The sequence below is a fragment of the Perognathus longimembris genome, chromosome 1 (genome assembly GCF_023159225.1).
Source record: "Perognathus longimembris pacificus isolate PPM17 chromosome 1, ASM2315922v1, whole genome shotgun sequence".
In the NCBI taxonomy this organism is placed as follows: Eukaryota; Metazoa; Chordata; class Mammalia; order Rodentia; family Heteromyidae; genus Perognathus; species Perognathus longimembris.
The window spans coordinates 40,875,665-40,892,162 of NC_063161.1; the positions used below are offsets into that span (position 1 = coordinate 40,875,665).

A 16,498-nucleotide genomic window follows, 5' to 3' on the forward strand; every position below is an offset into this window, starting at 1 on the left:
GTGAGTCTCATGTGTAGTACACTCTCAGCATTATTCAAGTCTCCCTTCTCCCATATACCTTTTATTTTATTTTATTGTTGGTCATGGAGCTTGTACTGGGCCCTTGAATGAGTGCTGTCCCTGAGCTCTTTTATTCATGGCTAACATTCTTCTACTTTAAGCCATAGCACCACTTGCCATTTTCTAGTGGTTAATTGGAAATAAGAGTCTCAGGGACTTTCCTGCCTGGGCTAGCTTAGAACTATGATGCTCAGATCTCGGCCTCCTGAGTAGCTAGGATTACAGGTATGAGCCACCAGCACTCAGCCAGAATTCTTATTCTTCATCTCTTCATTGGGAATCTCCACAACCTCTAGCTAAGCTCCTGCCCCTCAAAGTGGCTGATACCTCTTTCATCCTCAAGTTCATGTTTCTTCCACTCTGACTCCATTCCTTACCAGGATCTACTTTCCATCCTGTCAGATGCTTGGACTTTGGCCACTGGCAGTGATAACAACCCATAGTAATGTATGTAAACTATTTAATGACAAACATATTTAAGTATATGAGCTATATACTTACAAACTAGACATCTCAAATGCTTAGTAGACTGAGGAAGAAGATTTCAGTGCCTGGCTAAAGCAAAGGAGCCATGTTTCATTTAGATCAGTGCTGAAGCAGTGAGCCATGAACATCACCTCTACTGGGGAACTTTTCTCAGGGCCTACCTCAGCTCTAAGTCAGTCTCTGGAGTGAAGCCCCAGCTGGTGGTTTGAGAAGCACTCCAGGCACAAACAAATCTCATAGGTATACAGAAATTTGAGAACCAGTAGCCTTATTAGTTTTTAGGTAAATATAAGTGATCTAAGTTTTTAATCTACGTCTAGCCACTATTTGGTATTGGTTTTAGTCAAACTACTAAGTAAATCAATTATCTTAATCACAGATTTTTTGGACTATAGCATTTGCAGGAATGCATTGTAAGTTAGGATTTTGGGAAATGGAAAATGTAAGAATTCTGTATTACTCATGATTTGGTGATTAATTTATACTTCATGTCAGTGCAGAAAGGTCATGTTGCAACCACCATTCAAAAATATAATTTCAAAGCATAATGAAATGAAAATTATCCACAAGCCCTTTTTATGAAGAAAAATTCTTCCTCCTGATTTCCTGTCTTAGGCTCCTGGTTCCGCTATTAAAATTCATTCTCAGCCATTGAGAGCCTCTTTCTTATTACAGCCAGGATTCTGGGACAATGAAGTCTATTTTAATCTCGAGGATGAAATGCAGTAAGGAAGGTAAACAGTTACCTCACTTTGACTCTGGAATTTCCAACTGTTTCTGCGACTTATGTAAGTTCTCCCAGGGTCATGGTTGGGAATGATGATTTTATTTCCTCAGTTGCTAAATTTCTAATGACTGAACATCTTGGTCTCTTGATGGTAAGCTTCAGTCATAGTTTTTTACATGAACTTGTACTCCTAGAATACAACTTATTTTTTAATTCCCAAAATAAACCTGATTAGCTCACTTGATAATAATTCAAGTTAGGATATTAAATATTGTTGAACAAGTGACTCAGATATGTACACTATTGGCTCTTTCTGATCACACTGTCAGAAATGTTCTACTTTTTGTTTTCGTGTTGTTATCCACTTTTGCTTCTTAGCACAGGATAATGTCTATAAATATTTAAGCTCATTTTCAGCATTTTAACTCTGTTATTACTTCTTCCCTGAAGTAACCTTTCATTCAGCAAGTATCTTACTGCTTAAATATATGTATCAGATACTATGCTAGCCTCCAAGGCTCCAAAGTCAAATATAACTCTTTCCCTGCCTTCAAAGTGCTTATGGTTTAATAATTATATTATAAATGAACATACTTTGAGAATTAAAATGTAAATCCTTTAGCTTGCAATTGGCAACTATCCAAGGAGAATTTATTATAGAATATTGGAGTTAATCAGACATTTCAAGGACAATCTTGGGAACAGCTATAACTAGAGGCTTCATTTGGGCTCTATTCCTCCCATCCAAGTACTAACCAGGCCCTACCCTGCTTAGTTTCCGAGATTAGACGAGATCGGGCACGTTCAGGGTGGTATGGCTGTAGACTCTATTTCTAATCTATACTCTTCTCTTATGTAATCTTCCTCTTTTGCCTTCCTGTCTGTCTCTGTATCTCTGTCTTTCTTTCTTTCTTTCTTTCTTTTTTTTTTTTTTTTTTTTTGCTGGTCCTGGGGTTTGGACTCCAGGCCTGAACACTGTCCCTGGCTTCTTTTTGCTCAAGGCTTGCACTCTGCCACTTGAGCCACAGCAACACTTCTGGCATTTTCTGTATATGTGGTGCTCAGGAATTGAAACCAGGGATTCATATATACTAGGCCACTAGGCCATATTCCCAGTCCTCTATTTCTGTCTTTCCTTCCCCTACCTTTATTTTTCATTTTCCATGCAAAGGCTCTTGATTATTCTTTGGTCAGGTGGCCTTTTGTAGACCACAGAGCAACTTTATGTGTGGGGTAGAGGAGGGAAAGAATGGCTAGAACAAAGGGATTCTGGGCAGATATAAACATTTGCCAGGTTTCTGCATTTTACTTTTAGTGCTCCTCTTGATTCCAACAGTAGCACCATTTTATAGTTAAAGAAACAAATTTGGGGCTGGGGATATAGCCTAGTGGCAAGAGTGCCTGCCTCGGATACACGAGGCCCTAGGTTCGATTCCCCAGCACCACATATACAGAAAACGGCCAGAAGCGGCGCTGTGGCTCAAGTGGCAGAGTGTTAGCCTTGAGCGGGAAGAAGCCAGGGACAGTGCTCAGGCCCTGAGTCCAAGGCCCAGGACTGGCCAAAAAAAAAAAAACAAAAAAAAAAGAAACAAATTTAGAACAATTCAAATTATAATGCTACCTTAACTTGGTATGGTTTCTGTCAAACCTCATCCACTTTGCTTGAGATATTTGGGACTTACCAAGCAAGTCTCGATCCTAAGCTCATTTGCTGATAGAAGTGCCTATAATTAGACACAGTTTCCCCTTTGGTATGTAGACTTAACTTTCATTGAAGCCAAGTGTTATATACAATTTATGGTAGGCTATGGATTTTGTAATGAGCCTGAACAAAGTGAAATGGAACCACTCATGATAATTGCCACTGAATCAAACAGGAACTTTAAGGAAATAGGAAAATCCTGATGCAAATTAGATTTTCCTAAAAATGAGATTTTTTTCAGAAGTGAGTTAAACCTGGCTTAGTCAACCTGAGCTGACATTATAATGAAGCTCCTCCTGCTTTAATCCTTACAAAGAAAGTGTCCCAAATAACTTACCATTAACCAGTCCATTTTAAATAATGTCATACTACGTCCTTGTTCTTCCTCAAGGCACCTTACAAAACCTAATTTTCCTATAACAACAGAGCATTTTTTAAATTTTATGTAGGATATAACCTGATGTATGACTCACTAATAAAACCAATTGATCTTTAACATCACTCTGAAGAAACTTTATTTTTAATATAAACAATAGCAACCCAGATAAAATATGTTAGGCATTAAAAAATAGGCAGTCTTAAAAGTTAATTCATTATTCTCATGGAATATGAAAGCAAAAACTGAATTTATTTATTGAGTGCCTACTTCCTGCTACATGACTTGAGATGGGGGTGGGGAAACATAACATTATAAACATACTTTTATTTTACTAACACTGATATTCTACTTTACCCATTTTATTAAAGAGTATACTGAACATCCACTTTAAAATAGTCAATAAGCTGCACATGTGTCTTACTCAACATCACAGCAAGTCTCATCATACTTTCTAGCTTTGGATTTGCCTAACATGTAACCTAGACTGGCTCTTCTGGGGCTTCCAGGCTTAAGTTGACATGTTCTTTCCTTTGTAAGCTGGACAGACTTTGATAATTTACTGAGCTTTTTCCTAGGTCTAGGGACACAAAAATGTTTGATCAGATAACATGTTTCCAAAGGGGTACTTGGTATGTTTTGTTCAGGCTTTATACTGGAAAGAGAACAAACATTTTCTGCTAGTTAATTAACCTAGGGGTGAGGGTTTTCCAAAACAAATTCTTTTTAGACATAGTATATATAGAATAAAAGCAAGCAAAAACAAAAGACTGAAGTAACTGTGGGAAATGAATTATAGCTCTTAATGTTTTTCAGTAATATTGTGATTGACTGACAAAGTATGGTGGACTACTAAAACCATGTGCCATGTCATAATCTCTTCTTGCATTCCCTGTGTTTTACTTACAGGCTATGTGCAACTCACTTCAAGAACATTATGTGTGAACACAGTACAGCATAAAAAAAATTAAAAAAAAAAAAACATCAGGCCAGGTGCCAATGGCTCCTGCCTGTAATCCTAGCTACTCAGGAGGCTGAGATCTAAGGATCACGGTTCAAAGCCAGCCCAGGCTGGAAAGTCCATGAGACTCTTATCTCCAGTTAACCACCAGAAAAAACTGGAAGTTCCTCTGTGATTCAAGGGGTAGAGCACTAGACTTGAGCAAAAAGAACTCGGGGCAGAGTCCAGACCCTGAGTTCAAGCCCCATGACTGGAAAAACAAGTAAAAACATATTTCAGAGCTACAATGTATCTCAGTAGTAGAATTCTTATCTAGAATGTACAGGGTCTGGATTAGATTTCCCAGCAATAGATAGATAAATAGATGAGATAGATATATAGACAGAGAGATAGACAAATAGATAGAAAAGTACTTGATATATGTTGAGATTACAATATTTTATAATATTGCTTTTCCTTGATATTTTATTAGATTCAGGGCTTTTTTTTTACGTTTGTGTTTTTGAAGAACATACTTAAAATGGACTTTTCACTTTTTTTTAGAACAATACATTTTTCTCATGTTGTTTATAGTATTGATGCATCTGCCTAGTAAATAAAGACCTTATTGGTAAAAACATAAAACATTACCATTTTGAAAATTTCCAACAGCCACTAAAAGGTATCTAAAAGTAATTTGTGTGTGTGTGTGTGTGTGTGTGTGTGTGTGTGTGTGTGTGTGTGTGTGCCAGTACTGGGGCTTGAACTCAGGGCCAGAACACTGGTTCATAGCTATTTTGCTCAAGGCTGGCACTCTACCACTTGAGGCACCCTTCCACTTCAGTCTTTTAAAGGTTAATTGGAAATAAAAGTCTCACACATGGACTTTTCTGTCCAGGCTGGCTTCCGACTCTTTTTCTGAGATCTCAGCCTCCTGAGTAGCTAGGATTACAGACATGAGCCACCACCTATAAATATTGTAATAAACCTTTTAAAAATTTGGCTTTATTTAAAATAGCACAAACTTGAAAACTTCATTTCAGATTCATCTGGCGTCGGCTGCTGCCTCACGTGTATCATTTGCTGCACCTCTTCTCTCATAGACTGTTTTTCTTTGTGTTCCATGATCCATACCCCAATTGGAGAAACAGTCTAAACAAAATCCAATTTTTAGAAGAAGATGCAATGGACTAAATGTGAGCCTCCAAAAAAATTCATCAAAGAAGAAAAAGAAAGCCCTTATTTTGGTTTCACATGACCCCTACAGAGCAGCACTGTGGCTTTGCATGGGAATTGAGCCAGCATCTAACAAAGGACAGATTTCCTTATATAAATATGGAAGTTGGACGTTGATAATAGTGCTTTTCCCACTAGGACCCAGAGGATAATTGAAAGGAAATCCCTAAAGGCAACTTTCTAATATTTACCTCACTATGTTAAAGGTTATTTCTAAGCAACCCAATATGAAGAAGAAAATATGTTCATGTGTATGTAAGGAGATCTTGGAGACAACATCACATCTTCTTTTGATAGTGTTTGGGTTTTTTTATTTCTAGTTCTTATATTGATAAGAGTAATTAAGCTAAAGATAGCTCCCAAATGTTAGTATCAAAGCTCATTCCAGTTAATATTACTAGTGAAACTAGGAGACATGTTAAGTTCTACTCAAACCTGAAGCTCTCTCCCTGTTTCACTTGTGTAATAGGTGTGACCATGTAAAATTGATGGTATAAGAGAAAAAAAGTTTCATCCTGTCTTTTTTCCTCCCTGATGACATCTGACTGACTAGAGTGACTTCCTATTCCCCTTTCCCACATGGAGGTGGCTGAATTGGTGCCAGAGAAGTTGTCATTCTATTACCTGTTCAGGTGTGTTTACCAGTGTTTGTTATCAAATGATTAAGTTCCTGGTTAGAGCTGTGGTTTGCCAATAACCAAGAATAAGAAGTTATCTCCCTGGAAGCTCCAGCCTAGTTTAGTGGTAGTAACTAGTTCAGAGAACCATAAGAAATATTGCTAAAAGGTTACCTGTCAAAAGGAACTCTGATAATCAATGACTATGTTCGGTCTTCCTATAAATGATTCATTCCCCTGCATAGTATTTTGCTGTCTGCTTCTCAGTGATTTATGAGTCAGCAAATTTTTACTTCATCTAATGGTCTTTATAAATACCTTGTCCTTAACTAGTATAATTACTGTCTGATCAGCAATGTTAAAACTTAGTGTGAATGTCTCAACCTAAACTTTCCAGAGTTTAAAACTTCTTCAAAATAAAATTAAAGTCTCTATTCGGTCTTTTTTTTTTTTAACTTGAGTGAACCCAGGAACTTGGGAGCCCAGAATGGACATCCATGGGTAGAAAGGAGTAGGAATTTGTAGCTATGTGGGATTTTTCCTGTGTATTCTGTACCATCACATGGGATTTGAGAACAGGACTCAAAACAATGACCATGCCACCTTAAGGCTCTTAATGTCTGAGGTGGTCCATATCTTTGCAGCAGCAGAGGAACAATGATGATAGGGTAGAGGAGATTTTCTGGTAACTTTGGGAGCTGTGAAAAATCCCTAGGGCTCAACAAAAGAAGTAACTGGCTTTGTATTTGATGTTTTATTATTAAATCACATATTGAGTGTTTATTATGTACTAAGCACTCTTGAATTCATTTGATACTAGAGCATTTAATTCTCACTGCTCTTTGGTGATGAGAAGTGATTCTTCTCCCCATTTTAAAAGTAATTTGCCCGGAACACACAACTAGAGCTGCACGTTACACAAAGGCTCACTAAAACCAGTTACATCTTAATACTGTCCCTCTTCCCGATCCTATACTTTACTGAGTTGAAGGTCTGGTACTTAATGACTTGACACCTGTCAGATACTTAGCATGGTACATGGGAACAGGGAAATCCTTCAGGAAACATCTTTTGCTGATGAAATATCTTTTGAAAAAGGTTCCAAGCCATTGGCCTTTGTGACAATTATAAGTTCTCTAGGCCAGTGGACTTTGGCTAGAGCTTATTCATTGAGAATGTTTGAGGTTAGTTACTGTATAATTAATATAGTAAGCATCAAATGAATGTACATTAAGTCATGCTTAGGAGCAAGTGGAAAACGTAGATAATAAACAGTTACAATTAGAGACAGGAATTTTTTTGAAATTTAGGTGGAATGCATTACCAAAATTTTTTGTTTCATTATTTCACCAGCAGAAAGAAGGTAAATAGGTTTCCTAAGGACATCAGAGAAGTACAGAATGATTTCCTTGCCGTTTTTTATACCTTCATGATCAGGTTCATACCATACCTGGTATATAGGTCATAACTTTGAGCTAAAACTAACATGCACAGGAACTTTTTACTTCCGAGTCCATAAAGTTCTAACTTTACTTGTTTTTATATGGAGAAAAAAACAAAAACCACTGAAAGAAGGTTCCTAGGTTAAAGCAAACTTTGCCACATGTCTCTTTCTGGACAAATGTAGTGATCTTCAGAGTTGAAAAACTAGGAATAAACTTTCTGAGTTGAAGAGACAAAAGCTACCCTTCTCCACTATTTTTTCCTTCCAAAATTTTAATTCAACCTTCAAAGTTACCAGTTCCTTAGATGATTAAAGTCTTCCTTCCCCATCCCAACCCTCCATATACATACACACACTCTTTCTCTTTCTTGTGCACACATGCACACATACACATACATTTTAGCAACTCAATTTATTTCATGGATTAAAGCCAAGGAACTGAGATTTTCAAAAGAAACTTGATTAAACTCTGCCACTCATTCACTGTGCTTATCTTTTAACAGACATTTACAGTGGTAGCTAACTCAGAGTTGACCAGAGAACAAAATAAGTTAATTACTTACATGAGAAATGCTGGCACAGCCTCTGGCCCATAAAGATGGTTCTCAACACATTAAGATGTTATTCTCCCCATTAGAAGTAGCAATGTCAATTCTGCCTCTTGCAAACAGTGCCTGCTTTGTGCCATATTTTAAGGAGAGAGCCTGGACTGTTAACAGCCACAATTTATTACCTCTGGTTTAATTTCAAGGAAATATTTTCCTTCTTTATAGGAGATTGGAAAATAAGATCACCAAAAGGAGGATGGTTCATGGTTCCACAGGATTTTGTTTTTAAGTCTTCAAAATTAGAAGTTATACAAAATTAGCAGGTAAGGTTCTAAAAAATTACCTGGTGACCTCCAGGGAGTATAGTAAAAGACACAGATGACTGACTACTGACACAAATGTTTTCATCTAAGAAAACTGTTGCATCTACTAAGTATATGCTGCTACTCAGCTTGGAAAACAAGTTCTTTCTCGATTTTTAGAGGAATTATAGATTTGCTTTGCACTGAGTAAATAAAAATTGGCCTTTGAGGAACAATGTTTAAGTTGAATGTTTAAGTCGATAGTCATTAAACTTTGAGAAGAATTGGACCTTTTACTAAAGCTATGTGGAGCATGGAATTTAAAATACTAGAAAATATGGGATAAGAGGATAGAGGTGTAGCTCAGTGATAGAGCACTTGCCTAGCATACAGAAGATCCTGAATTCAATCCTCAGTGCCACAAAATAAAAAAGAAGACGTGTGTGTGTGTGTGTGTGTGTGTGTGTGTGTGTGTATTTGAAAGAGTTGACTTAGTTGTTACTTAACTAATTGGGTCAGTATTTTATCATCTGGATAATAAATGTCTGACTAGACAGGCTTATAGAGTTGAGGCTACTGTCTTCCAACTAGATAGACATTTCTGACTTTTGGTATTTTATTGGTATTTTTCACAAGCTATATTCAACATGATGTGGCAAAGAAAGGTCACCAGTAAGTATTCTTTAACAGCTCTGTGGCTCTGATGAGTCATTGCAGCACAGACCTTTGAACCATGGGCTGCTAGGAATAGATACACAATAGAAAAAATAACTCAACCTGAGAGTGGAAGCAGAAGCTTGGGGCATTGAAGTGTGTTCACAGCAATGCTGTATTTAGCTGTGTGAAAATCTGAGTTTCTCATGCATAAAATAAGGTATTTGGGACCTCCTGGTGAAGGTCAACTTTGAAGTTTAATATCCACAAAGAGAGCTAGGAACCAAAGTACTGTCAGGGAACAGTGATCATGAATTGAGTAATTACAGTACTTTTGTAGACTGTTGGAAAACATCAGCAGTTGATGAGTCAGCCTGGCAGGTAGCTATTGAAAAATAGTGCTGCTTTTTGTTGTTGTTGTTGTTGTTGTTATTCAAAAAAAACAGAGCAAAAACCCCAAAACACATGACTAAAGCACAAGGTGAGGTGATGCTGATGAGAGTGATGCCAAGTTCCATAAATAACAGCTGGGATCTTGTAGAGAAGACAAATGAAGGAGTGGCTGTCACGAACTGGTTCTGCAGCCAAGCCTCCACCTCAGCATTCCCTAGAGAAGGCCCTGGTATGGGAGACCTCCATGGTATAAACATGATATTTCAGTAAACAGTTCACCCAAGACATGTTGCTTGGGAACTCACTACCAGTAACTGAGGAGAGATGAATGGTATTTCATTCCTCCTTCCCCTGACTGCCTGGTTCACTTCCCTGCAAAGAGGCTTGGATTTTCCCAACAGATGCATGTCCTGTATCATGAACTGCAGCTGTAGACCCCCTCCCCCAGTGACTTGGCCTGAATCAAACATGAGCTTCTCTAGGAGAGGCAGGTGAGAGCCACCCATTCTTTCCCTTTACCTCTTCCCAGACTCCTTCATTAGCCAGAAAAGGAGGGAGAGCTCCATTTTCTCTTGTCTCAAACTTGGATGAGAGCTTCTTATTCCATACAACTTGATAGTCCCACTTGGCCTGGGACAGACAACTTGATATCCCCATAAAATCTTGAGATAGTATTGAGTTAGGGATCATGTAGTCTTAGTTCTGAATTCCAGCTGTGCCACACTGGGGTAAATTACATAGTTCTGGTGGGAAATGGGACTCCATTTAGTAACTACCATGCACATAGCCTTATATCCTCAAATTTTATTTTCAAGCCATGTGAAAATGTGTCTCTCTTAGAGGAAAGAAAGTGAAGGTAAGGGCTGGGAATATGGCCTAGTGGCAAGAGTGCTTGCCTCATATACATGAAGCCCAGGGTTCGATTCCCCAGCACCACATATATAGAAAACAGCCATAAGTGGCACTGTGGCTCAAGTGGCAGAGTGCTAGCCTTGAGCAAAAAGAAGCCAGGGACAGTACTCAGGCCCTGAGTCCAAGGCCCAGGACTGGCAAAAAAAAAAAAAAAAGTGAAGGTAAGACAGGAAAGTAGACAGAAAACCCTCCTTTTCATTACCTCTTCGCCCTTGAGAGAGTATGGTAAGTAGCAAAGGCGCATCTGACTTTGCAGAGGTCAGCCCATTCTCATCTCCTTACACAGGCCTCTGAACAATAATTGTAAAACACTGGAAACAAGAATCTGCTTTTCAATTTTTAAAGTAAAATATGTGAAATGAGTAAAAGTAGATTTTTATTTATAAAACATGCTTGACATTTATAATAAACTATATAAGAATAACAAAACAATTTTTAACGCAAATATTTGAACTAGGAGAGAAAGACACAGAAGGTACCTGAATTGAGGTAGCATGTTTTTCTGAAACAGACCTTTTGCTGGTAATATTTAGGAATTAGTGAGCCCACCTGAATATACTTATAATCCCATCACTTGGGAGTTGGAAGCCAGCCTGAGTTATGCAATGCAACACTTTCTCAAAAGTCTTTGGAACAAAAATTGCTAATTAGGCCAAAACAGTGTCAACTTGTTATGATATATTAGTACGCGCCTTTGCTGTGCTAGTCAAGAGTGCTCTGTAGTCTACTGTGATGAATGTTATTCTTGAGGGAAAAGGAGAGTTAAAATTAACTTAAAACACACTTTTGCCTTATTCAATCCTATGTGTGAAGTGAAAGTGAGTGTGGCATATTGAAGTATAGTTCTCTGTTCCCTTTACCTTTACAATGTGCTATAAATTACTAGTATGTTGTTTGATAAGATTGATGGTGGCTTTGCTCATTTATCAGTTGAATAAAATGAAACAGAATTCCCCTGAACCAGCGTTTCTGATTTTACCTGGATTTTAAAAAAAAAAAAAAAGGTTCTGGGGCTGGGAATATGGCCTAGTGGTAAAGTGCTCACCTCCTATACATGAAGCCCTGATTTGATTCCTCAGCACCATATATATAGTAGAAGCTGGAAGTGACGCTGTGGCTCAAGTGGTAGAGTGCTAGCCTTAAACAAAAAGAAGCCAGGGACAGTACTCAGGCCCTGAGTGCAAGTCCCAGGACTGGCAAAAAGAAAAAAAAAGGTTCTTAATTAACCAGAAAAATTGATTGCCTGATGTGTTCTGACTAGAATGGGTCATGGAGTTGATGCATTAAGTAAGATACATACATATTAAGATACATACAAAGGTGAATTCAGTTCAGAGCAACTTCTTCATTAAGTATTGTGCTGGGTGTCAATATAATTCCATTTTCAAAACTCTGTTTATTCAGGATATAAAATACCATGGCCATAAGGTCTTTTGTATTGAGTAGTGTTTTAGTTTTATGCCATATGTGGATACTTGCCTTGGCTGACCCTAGAGACAGTGACTACACTCTCAGCTTTTTTTTTTGGCCAGTCCTGGGCCTTGGACTCAGGGCCGGAGCACTGTCCCTGGCTTCTTTTTGCTCAAGGCTAACACTCTGCCACTTGAGCCATAGCGCTACTTCTGGCCGTTTTCTATGTATGTGGTGCTGGGGAATCGAACCCAGGGCTTCATGTATACAAGGCAAGCACTCTTGCCACTAGGCCATATTCCCAGCCCCCACTCTCAGCTTTCTGGACATCGCTGTTTGATGAGCTTTTCTGGCTTTGTCTCCAGGGTCATCAATGCCGGGAAAAGTACACACAATGAAGACCAAGCCAGCTGTGAGGTGCTCACTGTAAAGAAGAAAGCTGGGGCTATTGCCTCAACCCCAAACAGGAACTCCAAGAGACGGTCCTCCCTTCCCAACGGGGAGGGGCTGCAACTAAAGGAGAATTCGGTAAGATTCTTCTTGTCCTTGGTTTTCAGGAGGGGTGGAGCACATATGCTAGCCCCACTGAAAGACATTAGGAATTTATCCAAGTGAGGAATAGAAGTAATAAAAATCAATGCTGGGGCTGGGAATATGGCCTAGTGGTAGAGTGCTTGCCTTGTATATATGCCTTGTATATATGAAGCCCTGTGTTTGATTCCCCAGCACCACATACATAGAAAAGGCCAGAAGTAGCACTGTGGCTCAATTGTTAGAATTGTTAGCCTTGAGCAAAAAGAAGCCAGGGACAGTGCTCAGGCCCTGAGTTCAAGCCCCAGGACACACACACACACACACACACACACACACACACACACACACACACACACACACACAAAATTCAATGTCCCCAGCACTATAAATAGCTTTTTGTTTTAGGAGTATGTGTGTGTGTATGTGTGTGTGTATAAAATCTTTGGTGGTTTCAAAGAAGCCATTTCTAGTTCTTTGTGAACAAAATGATCTAGAAGCCTCTCATGGGGGGAGGGGGGATGTAGAAATAACTGTAGCTGTTGGCTTGGAGCCCAGCTGTGACTTTGCCCCTTTTTTCCCCTTGCCTGTCCATTAGAGTTGGCCAGTTAGAGTCTGTGTCTGACATTCTTCCAAATTAATATTTGTTTCAATTGGCCCAAAGCCCTCACACTCCATGGGGTGACTAAGCACACTGAATGCCCTACCACTGACAAACCATAAAGCACATTTCCTCTCTCCAATTTCTGGAGAACAAAACAGACACATCCTCAGAAGTTCTAACAAAGTCTTCAGAAAAGGACAGGCACTCATCAGTATTCTGCCCATCACTAGATTATTTAGTCCTAGGGAGGAGTAATCACTGAGAAAATTAGGGAATGATGAACAAAATGACCCAAATGTAACTATTGCCATAATCTTAAGGATATTTTTGTATAAAATTTCTTGTAGAATTTTAAAAGCTGTCAGAATTTCTTCATAGTCAAAAAATAACGCATCTTATTTCATTTATGATCAGAGAATACTAAAGAATGCTAGCTTATTTTGTTACTACTAGGTCATTTTAAAGGTTAAAAAAGCAGATTTATGGCACTCATTCGTTGTACTTGTTTTCAAGACTGAAGGAAACATTGCATTAGACCTGGCCAAAAGAGCCAGAGCTGAGGCTCTACTGGGCAGCAAAGTATCATAATGGTTAAGTACACAGATTCTAGAGTAACATGGCTCCAGAAAGCCTCCCAGTTATTAGCTGGTTAATGTTGCTTACTTCCTCTTTGAGTCTTAGTTGTCTTTTCTGCAAAAAGGGAAGATTAGCAGTAGTAACTACCAAATGATAGAAGGCAGCTGGTTGGAAGAATGAAATCTAGTCATCTGTGGAAAACATGGAACTGTCTTAACTGATAAATTCTTAATAAATGTCAGCAGTAATATCCTGAAGGCAGTCCCTCTTCTGTCATTTCTCTGTGGATAAGACCCACTGGATTTCCTATGTTTACTCACTTGTGGGTGAGAGAGATTATATGATCTCTTCTGCTCTTCTATGCTCTCCTCCATGCCTCTGCTCATGCTGTGGTTTGAACCCAGGGCCTTGTGATTGCTAGATTGGTGCTCTACCACTTGAGCCATGCATCTAGCCCTCGTTAACTTTTGCTAGTTCGGGGATAGAATCCAGTGAACTTATTTGATCCTCTAGATATCATCTAAGTTGGTGGTATCCTCTAGTGTTAGAAGTCTAGTACAGGCCTTGGGTGCTGTGAACCTCAGCCCTAGAGCAACAAGTGTGATAGCTCTCAGGTATCAGATCCTCAGTGCTTGACAGCAGCAGTTAGTGTCACACCTCTCCAGAACTCGTCTACTGCCTGGCCTCACTAGTGCTGCAGTCAGTGCTACCTCCACCGCCAGGTCTGCCATTGCTGCTACCATCACTGCCAACACTGGTGGCTCCGCTGCCACTCTCCTCTTGAATCTGTGGCCATTGCTATCAGGTCCAGCTGTACTGCTGCTGCTGCTACTGCTGCAGTTGGAATGGCTCCTGCTGTTCCTCAACCCCTCTCCTTCCTCCTACACACAAAAGTAAATGATTTGGTACATGATGAGACAAAGTGTGTGCGCTTCTCATCAATTCTTGTTGGCTGCCCTCACCTCATCTGTTTGTATTGATTATTTTGTATCACTCTCAAATGATGTTGTAGCCACATGGCCTTAGACAGTTAAAACAAAAAAAGCACCCCACCACTGGAGGGAAGAGCTGTGCTACATTTTTATTTTTGATTGTGCTAAAATATAGATAACCTAAAACTCACCATTTTAAACTGTAGTAGTCAGTGGCATTATGTATATTTACATGCTTGTACAACCATCACCATCATCCAACTCTAAAAATTTTATCTTCTCAAACTGAAACTCTGTGTTCATGAGACATTAACTCTCTATTCTTCTCTCCTCTAAGCCCTTGGCCACCATATTCTATTTTCTCTCTTTTCCTGAATTTGACTACTCTAGATACTGTATGCAACTAGAATCATATGCTATCTGTCTTTTTTGTATGGCTTATTTCACTAAGGATAAAGTCCTTAAGATTCATCCATTGGGAACATGAATCAGAATTTCATTCTTAAGAATGAATATCTCATCCTACAAACATATCATATATATTTTGATTATCTATTCACTGACAGATGGACATTTGAGCTGTTTTCACCTTCAGGCTATTTGTAAATAATGATGTTATGAGCATGAATGTACAAATAGCTCTTGAATTCCTACATTCTTTGTTATATATTCCTGGCAGTTAGATTATTGGATTATATGGTGAATCTGTTTATTCTGCCAATTCTCTTCCCCATACTCTCACCACCATTTTACATTCCTATCAGCAATGCTCAAAGGAATGAAGAAGTGTAGTAATTTACCAAGCAAATATAAGAAAGGAGAGTTTTTGATAGAAGAGTGGAAAACTATGGGCACATACTGTTAAAGCCAAAATGGAACAAGATAAATTACAGCCTGATTATCTCTCCACCAAGCTGAGTTGGCAAGTGTGAAGAATGACAAAAGATGCATGGGATTCCCTCCTTGGCACATTTGCTTAATTTCTCCCTTTTTCCTTAGTCTTTCTGTCCCCAACAAATTTAGTAAAGTCAAAATATCTGTTTCTACAATACTTCTTTTAAGTTTAATACCATCTTCATCTTCCTTGGAGCATGCAGAAAACCTAAAATTTTTTATCAGGTAACATGAAATTCATAGTGAAAAGAGGAATTATCATAGGAATATGTTGTTGGAAATATCAGTGATGTGCAAAGAAACTTAGCAAAAGTATGATTTCATATATGCTACCTTTTTTTTTCAGTACTAGGGATTAAAACCAAAGTTTTATACTTGTGAGGCAAGAACTCTACCACTGGAGACATGACCCAGTCTTTTTGCTTTTAGTTTGTCTTTCAGATGGGGTTTTGTGCTTTGGCCCTGGGCTCATAGAGATCCACCTATCTCTGCCTCTCAAGTAGCTCGGATTAATGCTGTGCACTAACACATCCTCTGCCCCCATTCTGGGGATTGAACTCGGACCTTATGCTTGCTAGGCAGGTACTCTGCCACCTGAGCCATATCTCCACTCACATTTCTTATACTTAGCAGCAACAAGGTAGCCCGGTAGCAGTGAGATGACTTTTTCTTACTACAAATAGCTATCATTTGATAAAGACATTAAGGCAACCTTAAGTCATATTTCATGCAAATTTATAACAATTATTTGACCCTCTTAATATATGTATTTAAGCCCAAAAAAGTCAACTTAAGCCTTCTATTTAAAACAAGCCAACTTTCCAAAAACGGTAGATAAAATAATAAAGTATCATATTCTTCCTCCTGAATGAGTGAGGTATGAGGTATGAAGGTAGTGTCATTACTTGTGTTTATTTGAGTTCTTGGTAGTGGTGACTTTTTTTCTAAGAAAATCCACATATCAACTTCAGGTTCTACCCACATGCAAAATAAAATGTCAGGAGTTACAGAAGTTATAAAACATAAAAGGGATACAAATTTAAAAGTTTCAAAGTATTCAGTATTAGAGCCTGAAGAAATTCAAGAGGATGTTATTTTATTTTCCTTTTCAACTGCTCCATAATGGACCTATGTTTTGGTTTGGTTTGGTCTAG

At 38.6% G+C, this 16,498-nt stretch overlaps 1 protein-coding gene across 1 annotated transcript in view; it reads left to right on the forward strand.

Moving 5' to 3' along the window:
* The window catches only part of Ppm1h (protein phosphatase, Mg2+/Mn2+ dependent 1H), a 193,920-nt gene that overhangs the window by 59,139 nt on the left and 118,283 nt on the right, over window positions 1–16,498 (forward strand). Inside the window, exon 2 of the mRNA XM_048360422.1 lies at window positions 12,173–12,335. Coding sequence (XP_048216379.1) covers window positions 12,173–12,335 — 163 coding nt within the window. The remainder of the gene's footprint in view (window positions 1–12,172; window positions 12,336–16,498) is intronic.